The sequence below is a fragment of the Nicotiana tomentosiformis genome, chromosome 11, assembly GCF_000390325.3.
Source record: "Nicotiana tomentosiformis chromosome 11, ASM39032v3, whole genome shotgun sequence".
NCBI lineage: Eukaryota > Viridiplantae > Streptophyta > Magnoliopsida > Solanales > Solanaceae > Nicotiana > Nicotiana tomentosiformis.
Genome location: NC_090822.1, coordinates 111,663,709 through 111,689,300, shown reverse-complemented (window position 1 = coordinate 111,689,300; position 25,592 = coordinate 111,663,709). Strand labels below are relative to the sequence as shown.

Sequence of the window (25,592 nt, the reverse complement as noted above, 5' to 3'; positions counted from 1 at the left end):
ACTTTTCTTTTCTTGATACAATGTCTCACCAGTGTTTATCTCTTTTTCTTCTCTCACTAATTACACAGCAGATCTATAAGAACTACAATGCTTGTTTGGAATAGAACAAAAGGAGTGAAAATGGTTTGTTCAAAGTATATCTTCTTCAAGTCCGGAACATATATATATATACACTTCATGAGGCCTCTTCGATTCGTGAATCTTGAGAGATTGCAAACCCAAGGGAGTTCATCCGCTAGACATATCACTTCGTTACTTGAAGCATATCCGCTAGATCCCTTGATTTCTGGCTTCAATGATCTTCAATGCATCCTTTTTTGATCTCGTTTCCCTTTGATTTGGGACCTTCCAGTAATAGCTTCTGTCAATCATTTTATAGAATCACTGATTGATTCTTCTTCCGGATCTTCGGCGCCCCTTCCTTTTTCATCGTTAATCATTGATTATTTTCCTTGCGTTGCTTTTAGAACTCCCGTTAATAGATTATTTCCTTAATCTATTCTTGGCTGATATTGCTTCTTGATTCCTTTGGTTTCCTTCTTGATCCTGCACCAAATGTGATATATTATTTTTCATCATTGAAACCTATAATTAACAACTGAATATAAGGACAAAGTCACACATCCCCAAGAATTGTTTAGTAAATTATTTTGGTGAGAGACTTTGCATATAAGCTCTAAGATTTTTAACTCATAAAGTTATATTATAAAATGAGATGCAATGTAGTTCAAAACAATTTCAATGAAGATGCATAGATACCAAATTATTATAAACTTGCAATTAACTGAAAGAGAAAATTTGAAATTATAGCCCTCTAAGTATGTCCCTTTTGTTTGGTAAGACGGGAAACGCGGTGGTACAACAGGGAATTGCATACGCTGGACCATCTAGTTTTACCTGCGCATGTTTAGTTTGCATGAACTAATTAACGAAATATAAAATTTGATTATATCAATATTTGTTCCATACCAGTTCAAAAGTCTTCCAACTTGAGGATATAGTGGATTTATCAGTATGACCGATTTGTACCTTGTCGACAATGATAATCCCATATGACACATTATGTTAGTAAAGAATTCACAACAGATCTCTTGCAATACCAAAAATAAAAAAGCGTAATGTTTTCCATACCAACATAGTTGGCTCGGGTAATTTGTTTTGCTACAATTATTGGATATTCAGCAACCTGTGCAGCGAGAATTCTTCCATCAACGTCGGCGAAGTCTTCCCACAGCGTAAGGATAATAGGCTTCATACTACAGTAAAAGGAATGGACAATAAGTGACAGTACCCAATAAAAAAATTACAAATCTAATAATGTCAGGAAGAGTAACAAAGAAGAGGATGTAAATATAAAAATAGGAGAGACAATTCGGTAAGACCGTAATTCAAACAATGCTATAAGAATTAAGTAACACGTTTGCGCAGGAGAGTGAAGGTTGGCAGAAAGGTTTTTTAAATGATGCATCTTGCGTGTCTAAGCAGACAAATGCAGCATGACCTATACAATTTTTTCCAGTTTGGAACTAATGAATAGTGGAGTATGAAGTTGTCACTGTATTTTCTAAAATCTACGCAGCGAATACATAGTAAAAATATATATTTTAGGGCCCAAAAAAGAGAAGAAATAAATTAGATGATAGATTGGAGGGGAAAAAAGATTGAGAAGAGAATTTTTCTGCCTATATAGGAACTTAAGAACTTATCTAAATATTTTTTCATATGCTAATATATCGCATTTTATCATTCTTTGTTAAGGTTTTTTTGTCAACCAAAAATATTTCTACAAAAAGTTGTAACTGACCTAGAAGAGGAAATAGGAGAGCATTTGGAGAAATGATACACGTCTATCTAATATATTAGAGTTAGCTGCACATTTAAATCTTTTCCAATGGATGATCTTCTAAAATGAGTAACAAACCTTCTTAACTCATATTATATATGAATCATGCTTAGCTACAAAAATGACATGGACAATAGAAAATGAGGAGTTTTGATCTCCCATTGACGAATGAAGTCTTCTTGACTAAGATGTCTCAGATGATAGCAGTCAATGTTTACATTAAAAAAGGCAGCGATGGACACATTAAAAAAAAATAACGATAGACATATTTCAGACTTCTTTGCATTCTTTTCTCGTGAGCAATGCTGGATTTTACCTAGGCCAAGGTACAAAATAAAAATTTGTGCTAAACCATGGTGATCACTGAAATGTTGTAGTTCAAAATGTCAAGACAAAGAGAAAGCTGGATTATGTCTGAAAGATTATACAGTTTCCTTTTGGGGATCTTATGCCTTGTTCTATTCATAGAAAGATTAAATTTGTTGAACAAAACGGTAAGGCAAGTGGCATAGATCAAGCTCAAGGTGCAATAAATAAGTCTGGAGAAATTTCTTCCTGTCAGCTTTAGTCGAAGAAGGTGACACTGATGAGGAGATGGCTAAGATTATAATCTCATGACATTATAACTTCTTAATTAAAGGTATCTTACCAAAGTAATCAAGTAAACAAGACGACATCGTGATACAGTATTTGGCTATATATTTGTAGCCAATTTTTTTTTGGAAGTTGTAGCGAAAGTAATAAGGTAAAAAGAATGCCAGCAGACTTACTTGGTATCCATTACGATGATTTTACAATATTTGTTACTGTTAGCGCCAACATACTTTATCGAGCCACAGTTCACCACAATGGCAATTATGTCTGTTTAGTGGACATGGCAAGTGGCTTGTAATTTAGACCAATATACACAGTCCCAGAATGTAAGGATACGCGTAAAATAATGGTTACCAAATTCCGTATTTCGCTGTTGCTCGTGCAGATATGCAAAGGGTACAGTATTCAACCTCGTCGGAGGTGGGAGCGGTGGGTCTTGTATGTTGTCATCTTTCACCTCTTCGACGACAGAAAATTTGTCGATAACCCATTCAAAACGGTTGATAGGTACTCCGTAGGGTAAAGGAACCCTCACTTTTGTAGTAGATATCAAGTAAGTGGAAAACGGGGTGAGCTTGTCTGCATACTTTTCTATGTCTTCCCCGTACAGAACAGCAGCTACTTGCTCTTCCTGCATTTTGATAGAATGATGACTTAGTTAACTACCTTTGCGAAAGTGTATCCATATAAACACATGGAGACATACAAATGCAAAATATTGAAATATTAAGATAGTCAACAAGTACGAGCAGCCTCAAACTCATGAAACACAATTGATAACTAATCTATACAGGAATTGCAATTTGTAGAGCGTTACCAAAAAAGGGGCCCGAGGAAGAATATTAGTCAGTCATAAAGCATAGCTAAAATTGTTTCATACCATTGACCTAAAGTCAGCATGACTCTTTGAACTAAAGAATGTGTAGTTGAACTCCCCATTCCCAAATGTAGATCTCATCCACCAAAACTAAAGAGAATCCACTGTATTGCATGACAAAATCTGGAAAATAATTATATATGTCTGAAATGTTTAAATGAGAGAAGAAACCGACTCGGGAAACTTTTTATGACAACCCCAAACTTCCACCAGTTTTAGCTACTTCTCTTATGAGGCCACCATCTCAAGCTTCCACCAGCTATTTTTTCTTTTCTACTTCTCAATTGGAATTTAGGGGGCAAGGGAAAACTAAATGCACAAGCTCTTGAGAACATGAAAATTTGGGCAAAATTATGGAAGAATAATAGCATAAAAAAAGTTGTTATTTGTAAAACCTTGTTACTGCTCGAAACAACTTTGGATGAGATTGATGATATTTCGTTCTTAGTCCTACCAATAGTCCAGTAGTAATGGTAAAGAAAGCAAGTTAATAGTTCCCTGTGGACGAGACAAAATAGACCTGCAAAATGTGGTTCGTATTCCAGGACCAAATAGACCTGCTACCAAGTGTGGTTCGTATTCCAGGCGGCTAGAAAGTCAAAAATGCTATTGGTAAAAAGAAAAATTAAAATGATGTATACATTAATTAACTGAGAATTGGTATTACATGGAAAATGCATAGTTTAGCAGTCAAAAGGTTTGCAGTAAGGTAGTAAATAAAATTAAACCTGAAAGGATCGCAAATTAGCAGGATGAATAATAACTTGAATATACGATGTATGACTGCCAAAGGATACTGACGTATTAGCTACTCGTATTATTATTATCAGCCAACTACCTAAAAGGTTTCAAGGACAACAATATGATTTCAATAATCTCTCAATTATGAAAGTGTGTAAGTTTACTACGTTAGAGGAAACGTCTACATTTAATCCTTCAGCTTACTATATAAAAGTATACCTGATCAGTTAACACAAGGAAAACAATATGGTTTCAATAATCTCTAAGTTGTGGAAGGATAACTATGAAATGACACTCCTACAATTGAAGAAAGGTCTAAAGTGCTATCTTAATGAATGAAAATCAGTCGCGAAGAGTCTTTCAAATAAGAGGGCACTTTAAATTAAAAGGAAACATATTCCTATGCGTATGCCCATGTATTTGCAAGAAAATAAACTCATATTCTTGAGATAATAGTACCTAATATTTAATTTGCATTATGTAAGTAATTTGTGAGCTGAAGTACTTTAATGAACTGTTTCTGGTATTATTAGCATTGTGGGTGTGTGTTCAACAATATAGACGATCTATCAGATGTCTAGCAATTAAAAATGCTTCCATTTACTCTTTTGTTTGAAATAGTATATGTAATCTAATTTTAACGTGATTTTATGTTGTTTATTGTAATGCATAATTTGGATTTTCAAAAGGCTTCCTAAGATACAAATAGCAGCTTCCTACAATTTATAAAGATTTATATTACTCTGTGTAATGTAACAGATCTCATAATCATATCTCGGTAGATAAATTTTAAACTAAAAGTAATTAGAGGTACTTAATGACAATGTTATCATCATATTTGACCACTACACGTTCACATCTAATGAAGGAGCAAACTGCAATAATTTATGGATATCTGTTTTATAGGGGTGACAAAATGGTTAAAAGAAAACAGGTAACCATCAATATTATCCGCTAAAAAATGGGTTGGATAATAAATTTTTTAAAAACGGGTCAAATATGGATAAGAATCATATTATCCATTTAGAAAATGGATAACCAATGGGTAACCAATGGATAACTAATGTGTCTAACTTTTACATTTGTAAAGTCTCAAATTGGGGGTTCCTCAAGTTAGGGAGACTAAGAATTCTCCCAAAAGTGATCATATGTAAAAAGTCATGGATAATATGTCGGATAATCCGTTTTTTATCCGTATTAAATATGGGTCAGGACAGATAATTTATCCGTTTTTTCATTACCTGTTTTCGACCCGAACCATATCTGACCGGACCCGACCCGCCCGTTTGCCACTCCTATTGTTTTATCAGAGTGTGGCCTTGGAGAAAGAACATTTAATGAATGAAATAATTACCATCAAATTGGTCCTGCCTTCCGAATTCTTGCCCTTTAATTTCTCAACATGTAAGAAGTTTAAGCAAATTTCAAACACGACGACTGCAAAATGTACCGCAAATATATTCTTATGGACAAATAAAGTACTATAAAGGCAGAAGTAAGTAATCCAAAGAAGAAATTCCAAAGTTTGGTGCCACAATTTTTATCTAAAGAAACTCATATCAGACATACATGAATGGTAAATGTGGAATGTCTACTTCCATAAAGCATCTCAAACATTTAGTTCCTGTGAGAGAAACGATTAAACTTGTGATTACCTAAGTTGATGGATCTCTTTCTTTTCTTTCAATTAAAGAATAGTAGCGATTGCAATTATATTTGAACCAGAAGAATAAGAAGTGACATGATAGTTAGAAGATTACTCTTTCGTCTCGGATAACAGCAATTTAGAATCGCGTCTTTCCATCTTTACTTTGCCTTGGTCGAGGTTTCTCAATGAGTTGTACCTTTGACGTCCACTCTTTTGTTCGTGGAGTGATCCTATCAATGGTTAGTCTGTACTCCATGTGTTATGCAGACTCTACATTGGGAGAAAAAAGAAGACATCATCAGTATATACCGAAAGATAAAAAATAGATACACACAGCTAATAAAATGGATAACCTGATTAGACGGATTAAATTTTTCCTGTTAATAAATTATATGTAGTGACAATTAGCACACAAAGTTGGCATTATGAGTTAAAAAGATCATTCATGGCTAATTGGCTTGTCCCTGTATACCTAATGACTCTGTAGAATCTAACAAATTGTTTTTTGTCATGTCATTTACAGAAGTTCAATTGCACCAAACACTCAAGTTTTGTAAACATTTATATTTTATAAAATATAAAGGTACATCTGTTTAAAAATATCTATGTCATCTTTTTAGATTGTGAAATAATTACATATAGGAACAATTCTCCACCAGTGTATTAAGTGATGTCATCGATTGTCCAGCTATCGCCCTTTAGCTTCAGTAGTATGTACTAAATCTTCATGAAAAAATGCCTCTCCAAGACCATCTTAGCCAATACCACAGCCTCTTATTGATTCATCTTTGTTGGAGCAGTCATGTGCGAAGAGGTCATAGCTATAGTTTTCATCGCTTGAGCGAATACAAGCTGATTGCTACCGATCGGATTGCACATCATCAGTATCCTTCGTCATTTGTTTCATTTTTCTTAGTTAGGATAATATCTGTTCTTGTCGCAATATCCTCATAAAGTAGCTTTTTGGATGATTTCTTTGTAAACAATGTTATTCGTGTAGTGATCGTCCTCGCTACCTGGTATAATGGATCGGATTAGCACTTTCACACCGTTCGAACTCTTTGCTCTAGACAAAGCCACGTAAAGTTAACCGTGCGAAAACACAGGTTCTCACAAATAAACTCCAACAAATCTAATGTCTAACCTTGTGCTTTATTTATAGTCATTGCAAAGCACAGTCTTGCAGGAAATTGTGTCCTTTTAAACGGAATAGGCATTTTTTCATCTTGGGATAATAATAGTGGTATTCTAGGGACAAACACATGTGTATTCTTAAAGTCACCAACTGAAATATTGGCGCTAACGACATGTGATTTAAAATCACAACAAGTCAAACGTGTTCCATTGCATAAACCATCACACATATTTAAATTTCGTAATAATATAATTGGGCAGTTTTGTTTCAATGTCAATTTGTAAGGAGGCAGACCAGGTGAATTTAAACTGTGCAACAGATCCTCAAATTGTGATTGATCATGACATTCAATAGTTTCATCAACACCAATAAAAGTTTTTGATTCTTATGGGAAGCGAGCAATAAGCATGTCGTTGATATCATCGACGAAATCATTCTTAGTTGTTAAGATAACGCGGAAACTTGTACAGGATGAGGAGGAAAAAAATGTATGCACGTCTGGATAAGTTATCGCAAATAATTTATCCAAAGATTCCTTTTCGGTTGTATAAGGAATGATGAAAGAAGTTGAAATTTCAATCTTGTTTGTTAAGTTTACTTTTTGTTCTCCATTTCCTATTCGCAACAAATAATTACAAAATGAAGGATCATCTTTCGCTCTCATATTTTTGAATAATCGCAAACTTTCAAGTTCTTCCCAGATATGAGAATATAGTAAACTTTCATTAATGAAATCTTCTTTTTTTCCGTTCCGCACTACCGGCAATGTCTGCCTGAAGTCACCTCCAAAACTATAACTTTTCCACCAAATAGTATCGTTGAATCCATTAAGTCCTTTAAAAGTAAATCAAGCAGTTCGATCATTCTCTTATTCGCAACAGATACTTCGTCCCATATAAGTGAACTTTGTTTGTTGATGTTGCAGGTGACATTGCCATCAATATTTATTGGAATTTTAAAATTTGAATGTGTAGTTCGTCTACTAGGAAGTATAGATGCAACTACACTGGAAGTGGCAGTTGCCAATGCTATATACCCTTTAGATCGTACAATTGCCAACAATGTACGATAAAAAGGCTTTCCATGTTCCTCCGGGTCCATCAATGAAGAATGCCCTAGCTTTGTTTGAAAAAATTCTCTCTATAATTATATTGTATGCTTTAAGTTGATCTTTATTCAACTTTTTGTGTAATAGTATATCCTCATTAGTAACCGTGATGGTCCTTTCAAAGTGTACCTCCTTTGCCTCATTTGCCGCTACAGAAGGCCTTATTGTTTCAGGAATGAGTTGATATTCATTTATGTCATCACCCATAGAGTGTAATATGTCGTTAATATGGTTTAAAACCCGGTATCAAATATCTCTTTTGTGAATATTGGGTACCAACGTATAATCCACAGACATGTGCTCTTCAAATTTCTTCCACAATTGTCTTGGATTAGTAGGATTACAGTAAATCAGTAATGTAGCAAATAAACATCTCAAACTGTATGGCATCTGGTAACTTGTTGCTTCTGACATGCATTCAAGCAAACTATTGTCACTTTGTAGCAATCCCCATTTTTTTACTAATTCTCTAAAGGTGTTGCAATGTTCCCCATTAACAGTTAGTAAATCCCTATATGATTTTGGTCCTCTAATATTCATTAATAGCATTCTAAGATAATACCCTCACCTTCTGTTGGATGATATGTTACAACACGACCAATAACACGTCGTTGTTTTTGAGGTGTCCACATCTTCTCTATTGAAGACCAAACAAAATGTTCAGGGAATTTCCGGTATAATAGATTGAGCTCCATAGCCTCTGCATTTGTTCTATTCATTTGGAAAAATTGTGTTAACATCGTCTGCTTAATCAACGGCTTATTTACAACTGTATCTACATTTGCGTTGCTTCTGAATGAAACAAATTGTAGTCCTTTAAGATGAAGTTGAAGAGGGCATACAGTCGGTGACATTTCACTAATGGAGAAACCGTACAAGCGCCACATAGCTTCGGCAGGCGGCACCCATCTAGCAGACTGATATTCCTTTATTTCATCTACTTCTGCATTTGTGTCGTTATTATGTACTGAAAATGCAATCTTGTCATGTCCTTTACATATATACTTATAAAGATACTTAACAAACTTAATATCAGAGCATATCTCAACATTCACATGGTAATCAAATTTGCCGAGCAAAAAAGGATTATATGGAATAACCCATGAGTTATCCAAGTATTGTTCTCTTATTTTTACCACCACATTGCGTCTTCTATAAATTGGGTAAGATTCTATTCCTTTTGATGTATGATCAGCAAAGCTTTTTGGATATTTGAATTTACAGTAACCTTTTTTCTTCATACAAGAATTTGTTGGGTTTAGATTACCGCATGGACCATGCATCATGTGTTTAAGAACAAGTGAATATAAATCTGGTTCTGTATTTTCATCAGGTATTTCAGCACTAATAATATTATCGTAAGCCTCTGGGGTAAGTAACTTGTATTCATTAGTTAATATTATAAGAAAATGAGCGTGTGGTAAACCTCGCTTTTGGAACTCTACAGTATACATAAAAGCTGCTACCTTTCCAAAGATATTTCGCTTTAGTATATCCTTTTTGAATTCCTCTATTTTCGCTCTAAATACTCAACTGATCAAATCAGACCTATTATGTGCCTTATCAGTTGAGATTAAATGTTCTTTTATTTCCGTCCAAGAGAGATTACATGTCATAGTTATAAATAAATCAAGTTTACCGAAATGCTGCACGAGCGCAATAGCATCCATGTACCGTTGTCGCATATCCTGAGGCCCTCCAATAAAAGAGCTTGGAAGGAAATTTTGTTTCCCGATATTAGAAGAATCACGTTCACCTAATTGCAAGATGTCAAGAAGTCCTTGTAGCATAGCCATTCTGAATAAATCTTGATTGAACACTGTGAAATCCAACCTTTGTGTTTCGAGTTTAATGTACTCGTCAACTGAATACTGCTGAAATATTCTTTCGGTATGCAATATTTCATCTTTATCATCATTTCTCATTTGTCATTTGTAACAATAATACTCACTAACAAAAATTGTATCTCTTCGTCGTTGTCCTTTTTTAAGAATTTCAGCTTCCATTTCAAGATATCCGTCAAGTGACGTAACATTTCTTATACTTGGTACCTCTTCGTGATGCGCAGCTCTTAAGTATGCAGGAAAATTTGCTGGGAGCTTCTTAATACCACAATGCCCTCCACATTGCCATAGCGAAAACCATAGCGGAAACAATAGCGGATATTGCAATGCATCATAACAGCCATAATAGTAATTCACTATTTGTGTTCGATCAGTGCGAGGATAAATTTGAATATGTGGTGCATTAAAGGCTTCTTCATCATTTTCCTCGGTCCATATTGCTGCAATTTCAGATGAAGTCGGCAAATTATATACTCTTTGGTCCAAATTTAAGTCACATTTGAAGGCTATGTGGAAATCTTGAAGGTTCAGTATATGTACCAAAGTTCGTGAAAACACAGAGTATAGGTTTATTGATAATATATCCATCAATTCTTTCACTACTGATTCATGGATTCTGTCAGAATATTTCATCCTGTGTGCCAGCTCATTGCAATTATCATAAAAGTATAGCTGTATATTTCTTGGTTTGCCATCTGTAGGGTGCAAATTATTTATCTAATGATACATCTTCCCTTGAACTCTAAAGGTGTAGATACCAAAGTTTATTTTTGCTAAATCTTTGTCATACTTTACACCAAGTGATGTGAGCGTAAAATGATTATTATATGTTCTAATGTATGTTCGAAAGTGTTTGGACTCCATATTATTTCCAAGAAATAAATTACGCAGTTTGGCAGACATTTGATGAAAAGTTAACTTTATTGTCCCACTACCACAGCAAAATGCAGGCAGTTCATATTCAAATCTCTTTGCTGAGCAAAATTTGCAGATTGGAACTTTCTTAAGCAGAACATAGTTTGAACGCAACTGACCGATAATTGGAGCAGACTTTGTAGTTGGTGTACGACCTATATATTGGAAATAGACCGTTAAAATGAAGGTGAACCAGAGGAAATAATTATTGTTTCGGCAGACAGAAAACCAAACGAATCTCTAGGTTAACTATTTCGGAGTCTTTGTTATGTAGTTCACCGGGTACTGCTGACGTTGAATCTAAGACCAAGTTAGATGGTCCTTAGATGGCACAAAATGGTGGCAAGTAGTATAAAAGTAAGTGTGAAAGTGGCATACTCTCCTTTTTCGTAGATATAAAGTGGATGCAGTACATCTCTTTCGTTACCTAAAGCACAAGGCAAAGGATGATCCTTAGACGTATTAAAAGCTACATCGAAGAGGAAGCGTAGAGGAAGTTGACTATTTAAAATGGGAGATAACTCTGCGAGAAAAGGTGAAAGCGATACTGAACGGAGAATCGTATCTTCTAACCTGGATGCAGAATGTAAGAAGTGTTCGTAGAGCATTCAGCTGGATCCATTATTCCAGCCAAGCGATCCACAATTATATTCTCAAGAAGTGTACGTGTCTTTGACTCTTGGTATTTAAGTCGACGTTATAGTAGCAACTTCTGCTTTTTCTCTGCTGACAATGCTTTGTATTTTTCACGTCGGTTGACATTCATATACGTTTCTGAGAGGGGGCGTTTGTTTTTTTGTGTATGATCCATCAGAACCGTAGTATCTACTCTTAAATGATACTGCGCAAACTGTCATAGCCTTTTAGCAGTGTATTAATTTTTATCACTGAGATGCATATCACACGGCAGGAAGTGACAAAATTAAGGCTTTCTTTGAATAGATATAGTTGCCCCAGGGAAGAAAACATGGAAAGCGATTCATAATGTCATGGTATGTTTTCAAAAAAAAGTTCGTTTTGACTATTGTTTTTGCACAAGTGACATTGGAATCAAGTGAAATACCTCTTGACTTCTGATCAATTTTTGTACTTATAGGAGGGGCAATTAGGATAATTTTTAAGGTTTTTTTCTTCGTAGTATAATATCCGCACAAAGGTACTTTTCAAAAGGTAAAGCTTCGCTAAGTAAGCGGAAAAATCTAACCAAAACACGACCCGAAGTGAAATAAAATAAAGTGGACACCGTGAAACGACACCAACAATTAAAGAGCGAATATGTCAAGCCCAAGTTTTTGTTACGCACATAAATCTGTCATGACCCAAAATCAACTATAGTTCATGATGATGCCTAACACCGCCGTCAGGCAAGCTAATGGTGATCGATCGACTTGTTTACTCATTTTATTACTTTGAAATCATAATTTTCCTTAATTAAATAGTACAAAATAGAATTTATAGGGTAAATGATAATATTTACGCGAACTACAATAATGAACAACCCGTAGGAACTCCCAAAATCCGGTGTCACAAGTGCATGAGCATTAACTAGGAAATAAAATAAAATACAACATCTGTCTGGAATATAAGTTAGACAGGAGAATATAAATAACTCTTATGGAGACTCTGTATGTTGCAGATCATAACATGCAATGCAGCTCACCATAAAGTCCCCGCAAATGTCGCGCCTCTGCGCCCAGAGGACCACCAGAAACATATATATACCTTCACAATAAGTGTAGCATGAGTACGTAAATCAATGCGTACCCAGTAAGTATCTAACCTAACCCCAGAGAAGTAGTGATGAGGGGTCGACATCGACACTTACTAGTGGCCCAATAAGACAGATACAGTAGAAGTAAACAGATGTGAGGCAGAGTAAATACAAAGAATAACAAGTGTAATACGTGGTACAATCCTTCTCAACAATAAACTCGAGCTCTCAATTAGCAGTTACCTCCTCAACCGGAGTATATATATAATGGGCCTCACAAGATAGGTTGTCACAGTTGAAATCAGGAAAAACTCACAGATACACTGGCTTTTTGTCAAATATTACGCACGATTCTATAAGAGTATTTTATAAAAATGCCGAGACGTACGGCCCGATCCCATCATAATATGTGCACTGTCGAGGGTCGAACGGAATGAACCATAGATACATCTATTATGTTGCCGAGGCGAACGGCCTGATGCCATCATAATGTGTGCAGTGCCGAGGGTCGAACGATATGAACCATAGATATATCTATTATGCTGCCGAGGCGAACTGCCCGATCCCATTAGAATAAAAAACTTTAACGGGTCCTTGACCCCACTCACAAATAAACATGTGAGTAATAGATTTTAAGAAAAACCTTTCGAGAAAAACGCATTGTAGCAACCCCTTTGGGAGGGTTCTACTTACGAAACAAATCTAATTTACTACTTATAACATTAAGAAGATATTAATTAAAAATTATTCAGAATAATTTAGTAGCGGAAATAGGCCCATGTGATGAGGTCCAAAGTGCAATATTTTTATTTTCGAAAATACTCTTCATAATTTTTATTTTATTATTTTAAAATAAAATACAATGTCAAAATTTCAACATAAGGTGATATAACCCTTCTTAAATAATCAACACGTTAAAGCAACTTCCTAACAAATTATACTTTCATTCGACATCACTGCAAGTTTGTATTGTACATAAATTTCAAACTATCAGGTATAAAAAGGAAAACTAGTTTTCTCCTTTGTACATATATATAAGACAAAGTGTAAATTTAACATATTACAAGACTTGAGTTATTAACACACCTTAAAATAACAAAATAAGTTACCAAATTCAAGTTACAAGATTTTGGTCTTAATATTCAAGCCTCCAAATAACATACATAAGTGTGACATATATGTCATGTACAAGTCCCAAAACTATACAAAACCATAGCGCATATGCAAATGTGATCTCCATAAGTGCTCACAAAAAGACTATTTCATAAGGCCGTCTTCAAATTCCATCCCGTACATTACCTACGATAGAAAACAACTATCGTTAAGCATAAAGCTTAGTGGCATATAAACTTTGGGGGCTTGGAGCCATTAACTTCTCCAATTCTCATTTTTAGTCATAGGTATCTCAAATGAAATATAATTTAAAACAAGTGAACAAATATATCAAAAGTATCAAATGTCAACCCTTGAAGTGTTTCCAATTATCAATAACTATGTTCAAGATTCAAGAGTTGAGAAAACGTATACTATCAATTCAAGAAAGCTTGTCAAATATTCATTTTTCGCCCAATATGTACGTCATGCCATCACACTAAGCAAAATCAGATATCAAGATGGACCGAAACCCAAAATCAAGTAGGGTCAAAACCCAATAGTCAAGAGAATCAAGAACCATGTTAAAAATGACTTCCTAGTTCGTACTTAACACGGACAAGTTCCATAATTTAAGACGAACTACAAATCCAAAGTCAAGATGGCAAAAGATCCAAATCAAGAGGCATGCCAAGATGAGTGACAAAGTCACTGCCACAAGAAGGACAAAGTCCCAACAAGAATGCAAAATGATCAAACAATCCGTACGAGTGGGCGATTTAGCAAATATCTTGCAATACTTGATATAACACGAATACAATGCTATTAATTGAAGATAAGAAAAATAAAATATCAGGTTATTTCAAAATATTCCAGCAAGTAAAAGGAATACAAAGTTTATACACAAACCTTGGTGTTTTACCACAAAATAGTTCAACCACAATTTGAGGACGTTCGAATCGTCTACGCCCTAAACAAACCAAATCCGTCCACTTCCTCAAACACTTCCCCTTAGCTTTTACAATGATATATATACCTTAAATATATAATAAAATATCTATATAAGTTCAGTGATTTAACATGTCAAATTAAACATGATATTGGTAAAAATTACCCAAAATATTTGAAACAGAAATTCTGGACAGTATCACTGCCTCGTGTTATGACTCATATTTGAAGATTAAAAAGGACACACTAGACTGTGTGGTCTCCTTTATAGTTATAGATATGTGTCTTAGCATTTCAGAACATCTTGAATCACCCCCATATCAATTTTGTACAAAAAGTTATGCTAAACTTACTAACAGTAGTACAAGGAGGGTTTGTAAAATAGAAAATCTGGGCAGCACCTGCCCTGTATTTCATCACCTATTTTTGGATAAATAAAAGACAAACCAGATTTTTATTACTCCATAAAAGTTATAGATCTATGAAATAGCTTTCCAGAAAGTCCAAGATCACTTAAAACTGAGCTCTATACAATAAGATATGAAGAAATTACTAATAGCTATCTAGTGTAAAAACGAGTTTAGTAACTTACCACAAAAGAAAGGAGCAACTTGAGCTTCACCAAGAACGAATTTTGCTGGTTGGTTTAGTGAAAATTTATGGTAGTTTTCATAAAGTTTTCAGGTGATAAGAAGGAGAGAGAGTAGGGGTTTTCTTTTTTCTTGAAATAATGAAAATGGGGAGTTTATGGAAGACTAAGTCAATTAAATTTGTCTTTAAGAATTTTCGGATAAATATGAAATACAAATGGATGCCCTACTACTAAATATCCTTAGAAAAATACAAAAGAGTGACAGCCCAAAATCTTAATTATAATGTATTTAACAACAATTTATCAAAATAATATTAAGTGTTACGCATATCAACACCATGGAACTTCTTTGTCAGTATTAACACAACCTAGAGTAAGGAATTTTCATGTATTGTAAATTTCACGTTTAGGAAGTGCGAAGTAAAAAATATTTCCTCATTATAAAGATTGTCAATCGAAAATGCAAATATTAGTAAAGATTTGGGGTGTTACAACTCTCTCCCCCTTAAATAAATTTTGTCCCAAAATCTACTTGGTACTAGTCCCTAAACAAATGTGGATATTGAATTCGCATATCCTCTTCTCGCTCCCAGGTAGCTTCTTCGCCAGAATGATTTTTCCAAAGAACTTTCACTTAGGGGATGCTCTTGTTTCTAAGCTCTTTTAACTCACGCGCTAAGAGTTGGATTTGTTCTTCTCCATATGTCAAATCAGGATTGACCTCTATAGATTCAATAGGAAGAACATGAGATGGATCTGAGAGGTATCTTCTAAGCATATAAACATGGAAGACGTTGTGGATCTTGTCTAACTCTGGTGGAAGAGCTAGTTTATAAGCAACTGGGTCAACTCTCTCAAGTACTTCATAAGGTCCAATAAATCATGGACTAAGTTTACCTTTTTGGCCAAATCTCATAATCTTCTTCCATGAAGAAACCTTTAAAAATACCTTATCACCCGCTTTATACTCAATTTCACGCCTCTTAAGATCAGCATAAGAATTTTGTCTGTTTGAGGCAATTTTTAAGCGATCCTTGATGATTTTTACCTTATCTTCAGTTTGTTGAACAATCTCAGGACCCACCAAATTTTTTTCACCAACCTCGTTCCAACAAAGAGGCGTTCTACATTTTCTCTCATACAAAGCTTCATAAGGAGGAATGCCTATACTTGATTGGTAGCTATTATTGTAAGCAAATTCTATCAGGGCTAAGTGTTTGTCCCAACTACCCTCAAACTCAATAATGCATGCTCGAAGCATATCCTCCATGATTTGTATTACCCCCTCAGACTAGCCGTCTGTTTGTGGATGGAAAGCGATACTAAAATTCAACCTAGAACCCAAAGCTTCTTGTAAGCTAGACCAAAATCTGGATGTAAACCTTGGATCTCTATCAGGCACAATAGAAACGGGGATTCCATCCAGCCTCACAATCTCATTAATGTATAATTCTGCCAAACGTTCCAGTGAGTAGTCCATTCTGATTGCCAAGAAATGAGCACTCTTAGTTAGTCTATCTACAATGACCCAAATTGCATCATGATTCCTTTATCCTTTCCCATTTCCACTTAGGTATTGACAAGGGTTGCAGTAGACCAGCTGGGACTTGATGTTCAACTTTTATTTGTTGACATACCAAGCAATTAGAAATGAACTCTGTAATGTCTTTCTTCATACCACTTCACCAGTAGTGCTCCTTGATGGTCCGGTACATTTTAGTACCTCCAGGATGCATTGCATAAGGCAAACTATGTGCTTCAATCAAGATATGATTCCTCAATTAATCATCATTAGGAACACACAACCTATTTTTATAAAATAAGGAATCATCTTTCTTCAATGTAAAATCTGATTCTCTTCTATTTTGGACTTCTTCAACCCGTTTCACAAGCTTCGCATCTAACTTCTACGCTTCTTGGACCTGCTCTAGTAAGACTGGCTTGACTTACAAATTAGCAATGATAGAACCATTAGAATTAAATGAAAGACAAATATTCATGGCTCTTAATTCAAGAAGCAAGGGCAAAGGACTTAGAGTTAAACTTGCAAGGGAATTGCGACTTAACGCATCTGCAACCACATTAGCTTTACCAGGATGATAATCAATCGTGCAATCATAATCTTTGATGAGTTCAAGCCATCTACGTTGTCTCAAGTTTAACTCTTTTTGTGTACCCAAGTACTTCAAACTCTAGTGATCAATAAATATGTAACATTTCTCCCCGTACAAGTAATGCCTCCAAATTTTTAAGGCAAAAACAATGGCAGCAAGTTCGAGATCGTGAGTGGGATAATTCAACTCATGCGATTTCAACTTTCGAGAGGCATAAGCAATTACTTTCCCTTTTTGCATCAAAACACAACCCAAGCCACGGTGAGATGCGTCACTGTATACCACATAATCTTTCCCTTCAGTTGGCAAAAAAGTATTGGAGCTTGTGTCAACAAGGATTTGAGCTTTTCAAAGCTCTCTTGACACTTGTCGTCCCACACAAATTTGGCGTCTTTCCCCAAAAGTTTGGTCAAAGGAGAAGCTATAATAGAGAAGCCCTTCACGAACCTCCTATAATATCCTACTAAACCCAAGAAACTTCTGATCTCAGTTGAAGTTTTAGGAGGTTTCCAATCAACAATAGCTTGAATCTTACTAGGATCAACCTTCACACCTTCAGCTGATACAATATGCCCCTAAAATGCCACTTCACTCAGCCAAAATTCACATTTGGAAAGCTTCGCGTAGAGTTGCCTCTCTTTCAGAATTTGCATGATAATCCGGAGATGCTTATCATGATCTTCTCTATTCTTGGAATAGACTAAAATGTCATCAATAAACACCACCACAAATTGATCAAGATAAGGCTTAAATACACGGTTCATTAGATCCATAAATGCAGCAGGAGCATTTGTCAAACCAAATGGCATTACCAAAAATTCATAATGTCCATACCTGGTCCTAAAAGCAGTTTTAGGAACATCTTGCTCCCTCACGCGCAATTGATAATATCCAGACCTCAAGTCAATTTTTGAGAACAAGCTGGCACACTTCAGTTGGTCAAACAAGCCATCGATTCTAGGAAGTGGATATTTGTTCTTGATTGTTACCTTGTTCAGCTGCCGGTAATCAATGCAAAGCCTAAGAGTGTCATCTTTCTTTTTCACAAATAAAACACGAGCTCCCCAAGGCAAAATACTAGGATGGATAAAACCTTTCTCAAGAAGTTCTTGCAATTGATCCTTTAACTCTTTTAATTCAGCTGGAGCCATTCTATAAGGAGCTATAGAAATAGGAGTAGTTCCATGGACAAGCTCTATAGAAAATTCAATCTCCCTTTCTAGAAGCAGCCCAGGAAGATCATCAGGAAATACAGCAGGAAAGTCGCACACAGTTGGTATGTCCTTAAGACTTGGACTCCCCAATTGTGTATCGACTATATGAGCAAGATAGGCATCACAACCTTGACAAATCATCTTTCTTGCCAAGACCACAGAAATAATATTAGTTGTCAATGATCTTTCTCCTTGAACTACTATGTGTGAGTATGCAAGAGTTCTAAAAGTCACTTTCTTCAACCTACAATCAACCAATGCATGGTGCCTATGGAGCCAATCCATACCAACAATAACATCATAGTCTTGGAAGGGCATTTCAAGCAAGTCTGTAGGGAAGACCAGATTTTGAATCATGTATGGACAATCTCGGTAAATCTTGTTAACAATAGCCTGATGACCTAATGGACTCGTGACCAGCACATCAAAGTCAAGTCTCACAGATTTAACAGTATCAGAAAATGCAAGTGATGAGCAAACATAAGAGTGCGAAGATCCAGAATCAAATAATGTAACAACAGATATGCCAAATAAGTGAAATTTACCAACAACCACGTCCGGGCCATATTGGTCATTCTTCTGTCTCATAGCATAGACTCGTACAGTAGATCTCGACCCACTAGCCTGATTAGCTCCACCCAAACCCGCCGCTTGCATATTTCTAGGTCTTGCACCGCTATTAGCTTGAGAATGAGTAGTGATAGGCTTTTGAACTGAACCCTTTGTATGTGTATCTGAAAGAGGATTAGGATTAGGACAATCCTTCACTTTATGATCCATACTTCCACAATTAAAACAAGCACAAGAAGCTCTTCTGTAGACACCATAGTGATTCTTTCCGCACTGTGCACAAGTAGGTGTATAAGTTTTGCCTTGGCCATAACTTGGAGTACTAGAATTAGAGAAATTTGGCTTATTCTGCTTATGATATGATGACTTCTGTGCACTTTCAGTCTTGGAATAGTCAAACTTTCCCTTCTTGGATGGACCGCCATAATCTGAATTACCCTTCCTAAACTTGTTTTCTCTCCTACTAGATTTTTCCTTGTCAATTCTTTCCCATGTAAGAGCAGCTGAAATTAGCTTGGAAAAATCCTCAAGTTGCAAGATTGCCACAGATTTTTGAATGTAACCATTCAAACCTTCTTCAAATTTTCTGCACTTGTCTCTTTCACCATCAATAATACCTCCAGCATAGCGAGAAAGCATGAGAAATTTTTGTTGATACTCTACAATAGACATACTCCCTTGTCTTAAATTTAGAAACTCTTTTTTCTTTGAATCACAATACACATGAGGGACATATTTCACACGAAATGCTTTCACAAAGTCATCCCAAGTCAGCATCGGAGATTTTGCTTTTGCATTTGGAACACTTACCCACCAATCATAGGCATCGTTTTGTAAAAGAGAGATAGCATACTTAAATTTGGCAACTTTAGTACACTCTAGTTGTTCAAAGACTCTCTCCATGCGCTCGAGCCATTGTTCAGCTACCGTGGGATCAGTAGTGCTATCAAATTCAACTCCACCCATTTTCCTCATCTTCTCAAAATTTATTTCACTAGGTTCTGACATTGTCCCAGCCAAGTGACGAAAGAACTCAGCCATCTACTGAAATGGAGGAGTCATAATAGGAGTAATATGACCCATTGCTCTTGAATTATTGTCCACTTCATTTTCACTAACACGATGATGATTTAGGTTAGGCAAGGGTACCTCATCTCCTTCTTGGAGGTGAGGTGGAGCATTATAATAGGCCTGACTTTCATCAACGGATTCAATAGCTCAATTCGAAGAAGAGGCCATATTAAATTTCTATAAAAGATAAGATCACACTGCATTAGGGACATGTACATGATGCATATGCACAAATAATACATCAAATTACATTAAACAAGTGTGCAAAAATTTATAATCTCCAAGTCATTTTTAAGAAGAAAAATAACAAAAATATTAAGTACGATCACAACAAAAATCTTAGAATCACAAACATAGGCTCTGATACCAAAACTTATAGCAACCCCTTTGGGAGGGTGCTACTTACGAAACAAATCTAATTTACTACTTACAACATTAAGAAGATATTAATTAAAAAATTATTCAGAATAATTTAGTAGCAGAAATAGGCCCATGCGATGAGGTCCAAAGTGCAATATTTTTATTTTCGAAAATACTCTTCATAATTTTTATTTTATTTTTTTAAAATGAAATACAATGTCAAAATTTCAACATAAGGTGATATAAACCTTCTTGAATAATCAACACGTTAAAGCAACTTCATAACAAAATTATACTTTCATTCGACATCACTACAAGTTTGTATTGTACATAAATTTCAAACTATCATGTATAAAAAAGAAAACTAGTTTTTTCCTTTGTACATATATATAAGACAAAGTGTAAATTTAACATATTACAAGACTTGAGTTATTAACACACCTTAAAATAATAAAATAAGTTACCAAATTCAAGTTACAAGATTTTGGTCTTAATATCCAAGCCTCCAAATAACATACATAAGTGTGACATATGTGTCATGTACAAGTCCCAAAACTATACAAAACCATGGTGCATATGCAAATGTGATCTCCATAAGTGCTCACAAAAAGACTATTTCATAAGGCCGTCTTCAAATTCCATCCCGTACATTACCTACGATAGAAAACAACTATCGTTAAGCATAAAGCTTAGTGGCGTATAAACTTTGGGGGCTTGGAGCCATTAACTTCTCCAATTCTCATTTTTAGTCATAGGTATCTCAAATGAAATATAATTTAAAACAAGTGAACAAATATATTAAAAGTATCAAATATCAACCCTTGAAGTGTTTCCAATTATCAATAACTATGTTCAAGATTCAAGAGTTGAGAAAACGTATACTATCAATCCAAGAAAGCTTGTCAAATATCTATTTTTCGCCCAATATGTATGTCATGCCATCACACTAAGTAAAATCAGATATCAAGATGGACCGAAACCCAAAATCAAGTAGGGTCAAAACTCAATAGTCAAGAGAATCAAGAACCATATTAAAAATGGCTTCCTAGTTCGTACTTAACACTGACAAGTTCCATAATTTAAGACGAACTACAAATCCAAAGTCAAGATGAAAAAAGTTCCAAATCAAGAGGCATGCCAAGATGAGTGACAAAGTCACTGCCACAAGAAGGACAAAGTCCCAACAAGAATGCAAAATGATCAAACAATCCGTACGAGTGGACGATTTAGCAAATATCTTGTAATACTTGATATAACACGAATACAATGCTATTAATTAAAGACAAGAAAAATAAAATATCAGGTTATTTTAAAATATTCCAGCAAGTAAAAAGAGTACAAAATTTATACACTAACCTTGGTGTTTTACCACAAAATAGTTCGACCACAACTTGAGGACGTTCGAATCGTCTACGCCCTAGACAAACCAAATCCGTCCACTTCCTCAAACACTTCCCCTTAGATTTTACAAGGATATATATACCTTAAATACATAATAAAATATCTATATAAAGTCAGTGATTTAACATGTCAAACTAAACATGATATTGGTGAAAATTACCCAAAATGTTTGAAATAGAAATTCTGGACAGTATCACTACCTCGTGTTATAACTCAGATTTGAAGATGAAAAAGGATAAACTAGACTGTGTGGTCTTCTTTATAGTTGTAGATATGTGTCTTAGCGTTTCAGAACATCTTGAATCACTCCCATATCAATTTTGTACAAAACGTTATGCTAAACTTATTAACAGTAGTACGGGCAGGGTTTGTAAATCAGAAAATCTGGGCAGCACCTGCCTTGTACTTCATCACCTATTTTTGGATAAATAAAAGACAAACCAGATTTTGGTTCCTTCATAAAAGTTATACATATATAAAATAGCTTTCGAGAAAGTCCTTAATCACTTAATACGGAGCTCTATACTACAAGATATGAAGAAAATACTAATAGCTGTCTAGTGTAAAAACGGGTTTAGTAACTTACCACAAAAGAGAGGAGCAACTTGAGCTTCACCAAGAACGAATTTTGTTGGTTGGTTTAGTGGAAATTTATGGTGTTTTTCATGATTTTAAGGTGATAATAAGGAGAGAGAGTAGGGATTTTTTTTTCTCTTGAAAGAATAAAAATGGGGAGTTTATGGAAGACTAAGTCAATCAAAGTTGTCTTTAAGAATTTTTGGATAAATATGAAATACAAATGGCTGCCCAACTACTAAATATCCTTAGATAAATACAAAAGAGTGACAGCCTAAAATCTTAATTATAATGTATTTAATAACAATTCATCAAAATAATATTAAGTGTTACGCATAGCAACACCATGGAACTTCTTTGTTAGTATTAATACAACCTATAGTAAGGAATTTTCATGTATTGTAAATTTCACGTTTAGGAAGTGCGAAGTAAAAAATATTTCCTCATTATAAAGATGCTCAATCAAAAATGCAAATATTAGTAAAAATTTGGGATGTTACACGCATAGCACGGGAGAAATTCGTAAGAGGAGTATAATTATTCCGCGGCTAATCATGAAGCCCGTTAAATGTCTACAATAGCAAGTCTATCACTCTACACAAGTCTAGTCTCAAGTTGTAATTTAAAATATAGGAATTTAATAGGCAAGGGGCAGCTCAAATAGTGCAGTTATGGCATGGCAGGAACCTAAGTCTAGCTGGACATAACATGAATCTAGCTACATGCGGACTCTCGTCACCTCGTGCGTACGTAGCCCGCCCCCCCCCCCAACAAGTAGCACATATCAAATACATCACCTAGGAGTAGTTTTCCCCCTCACAGAGTTAGACTTACCTCACTTCGAAGTTCCATAACTGGCTCCAACACCACTCTAGCACCTCAAACCGATGCCCGTCGCTCCAAAACTAGTCAAACAATGTGCAAACCAATAAAAATATACTTTAATACTCATAATAAATTAATTGATAATAATTCTCAACTCCGCTCGAAAAGTCAATAAAGTCAACCCTCGGGTCCGCGTGCCCGAATTCCGAAAATATTCAAAGATAAACTTTACCCATAACACTACGAACTCAAATAAATGATTTATTCCCAATTCCATGTCCAATTTCGTGGTAAAAATCTAAAAATACCAAATTCTAGGTCTATCTCTTAAAATCCCACAATTTTCATATATATTCATGTTTTAATCCACATATAAATCACTTACCTAAAATTTGATGATGAAAATGGCACTCCAAAATCGCCCTAAAGTCGGCTCTCATGGAAGGAATGAGGTGAAAATTAGCCAAACCCCTGAAATATAGCTTTTGCCCAAGTATTAACCCTTCGCGATTGCGAAAAATTCTTTGCGATCGTGAAGCACAACTTTTCTCAGCTCAAAATTGCCCTTCGCGATCGCGGAAAACCAATCGCGATCGCCAAGAGCAAGCTGCCCAACTCCTCCATACAGCCTCTAGTATAATGGTCATAACCTTTTGTACAATACTCCAAATGATAAATTATTTGCCTTTATAAAAACTAGTCACCAAGGACTACAACTTTCATTTTTACATCATCTCCAAATTCCTTATAGATTGAAAGATATAGGCTTCCAAAGTCAGTCCTATGCAGCAGAAATTTCTTCTTCGCAAACGCAAATCTGCCTCCGCGAACGCGATTCACAGACTCCTTTCTCCCATTTTCCTCTTCGCGAATACGACCCTTTCCTTGCGAACGCGAAGAAGGACGTACCAGACCTCAGAAAATAACAGCTCAACATGGAAAAATGACCCGTAGACCCTCCAAAATACACCCGAGGTCCCCGGGACCCCGTCCAATCACACCAACAAGTCTCAATACATGACACAAACCTGCTCTAGGCCTCAAATCACACCAAACAGCATCAAAACTACGAATCGATGATCGAAATCTTTCTTTAAACTTTCAAACTTTGACGAACGCATCCCATTCATACTTAAATATTCCGGAATGACGTCAAACTTTACGCACAAGTCATAAATCACGATACGAATCTATTCCAAGGTTCGGAACCCCAAACGGATATCGATAACACCAAAGTCCATCTCAAACCAAACTTAGGAAATTCTAAAACCTTTAAAATGTCAACTTTCTATAATAAGCGATGAAATACTCCCGGGCGACCCGATACTCAACACGAACATATGCCCAAGTCCGAAATCATCATACGAACCTATTGGAACCTTCAAATTCCGATTCCGAGGTCGTTTACTCAAAAGTCAAACCTTAGTCAACTCTTCCAACTTAAACCTTCCGAATTTATAATTTTTCATCCGAATCAACTCCGAACTTTTCGAAATTCAATTCCGAATACACGTATAAGTCATAGTACCTGAAGTGAAGCTACTCAAGGCCTCAAACCGTCGAACGACACGCTAGAGCTCAAAACGACCGATCGGGTCGTTACAAAATCAGTTTACAAACAAAAAATAAACAAAATAATTGTACAAAATAAAATAGTAGACAACAGTAACCATTAGCAGTTCAACGAGGATGAGGAACAGTGAACATGTTAATATGACCCAACATGTACAAATATACAAAAATAAGATAGTTGGTTACCTTTACTGTGCTGAACTTCTTCTACAAGTATGTTGGTTGTACTAAACGTAAGAGAAGCGTCAACCTTTCTACAAAGCAAAAAAACAATTTCAGTCGTGGTCAACGTGTAGAACACGTTGGCATCGAAAATACTCTTAGAAATAATTCTCTACGGAAATTGTAACGTCACCGTCTCAAATGTAATGGTACAAGGAAGAAAACAGGTTGTTGGTGTGTGCTACTGGGTTATTCCATTAGTTTATGGTGTGAACTGATTAACCGATCAAAATAACATGTAATTCACCAATTTTCATTGGAGAATCTTTCAGGATTTAAAAAAAGAGAATTTCTTACAGAGTTTGGCAACAATCTTTTATCATAGCGAACATTAAAAAAACAATTATGGTTCAATTCATCTCCGTAGGGTGAAAGCAAATTGTTTCCCCTTTTTTCCCTTCTTTGTGTGTGTTCTAATAGATACGAATCACTAAAAATATCATTCTGGCACATTAGCGAACACATCAGTGAGCAAGAATCATTGGTCATGTCAATTGCAAGTGCAACAGTTAATATAAAGAGCTTTACATTTTGGTTCACTCTGACTCTCCTGTCTTGAGTAACATTATGGAAAAACTTCGCCATGTGGTTCGATTTAAGGCAGGTCCCTCTCTTTTGG

At 35.4% G+C, this 25,592-nt stretch overlaps 1 protein-coding gene across 7 annotated transcripts in view; it reads right to left on the bottom strand.

Annotated features, from left to right (window-relative positions):
- LOC108946747 (uncharacterized) overlaps positions 1 to 25,021 on the bottom strand; it is a 63,230-nt gene extending 38,209 nt beyond the window's left edge. The window contains exons 1-7 of one of the 7 annotated variants that reach the window (XM_033658575.2): positions 24,938 to 25,020; positions 5,816 to 5,971; positions 3,318 to 3,404; positions 2,774 to 3,068; positions 2,614 to 2,704; positions 970 to 1,256; positions 663 to 897 (exon numbers count right to left, since the gene is read on the bottom strand). In XM_033658575.2, the coding sequence (XP_033514466.1) occupies positions 1,061 to 1,256; positions 2,614 to 2,704; positions 2,774 to 3,068; positions 3,318 to 3,395 (660 nt within the window). In that variant the 5' untranslated portion in view covers positions 3,396 to 3,404; positions 5,816 to 5,971; positions 24,938 to 25,020 and the 3' untranslated portion in view covers positions 663 to 897; positions 970 to 1,060. Of the gene's footprint in view, positions 1 to 662; positions 1,257 to 2,613; positions 2,705 to 2,773; positions 3,069 to 3,317; positions 3,405 to 5,815; positions 5,974 to 6,359; positions 6,734 to 24,937 lie in introns of those variants that run through there. The other 6 variants (XM_070188372.1, XM_033658577.2, XM_070188373.1 and 3 more) reach the window with 6 other exon arrangements.
- Positions 25,022 to 25,592: the final 571 nt, after the last annotated feature.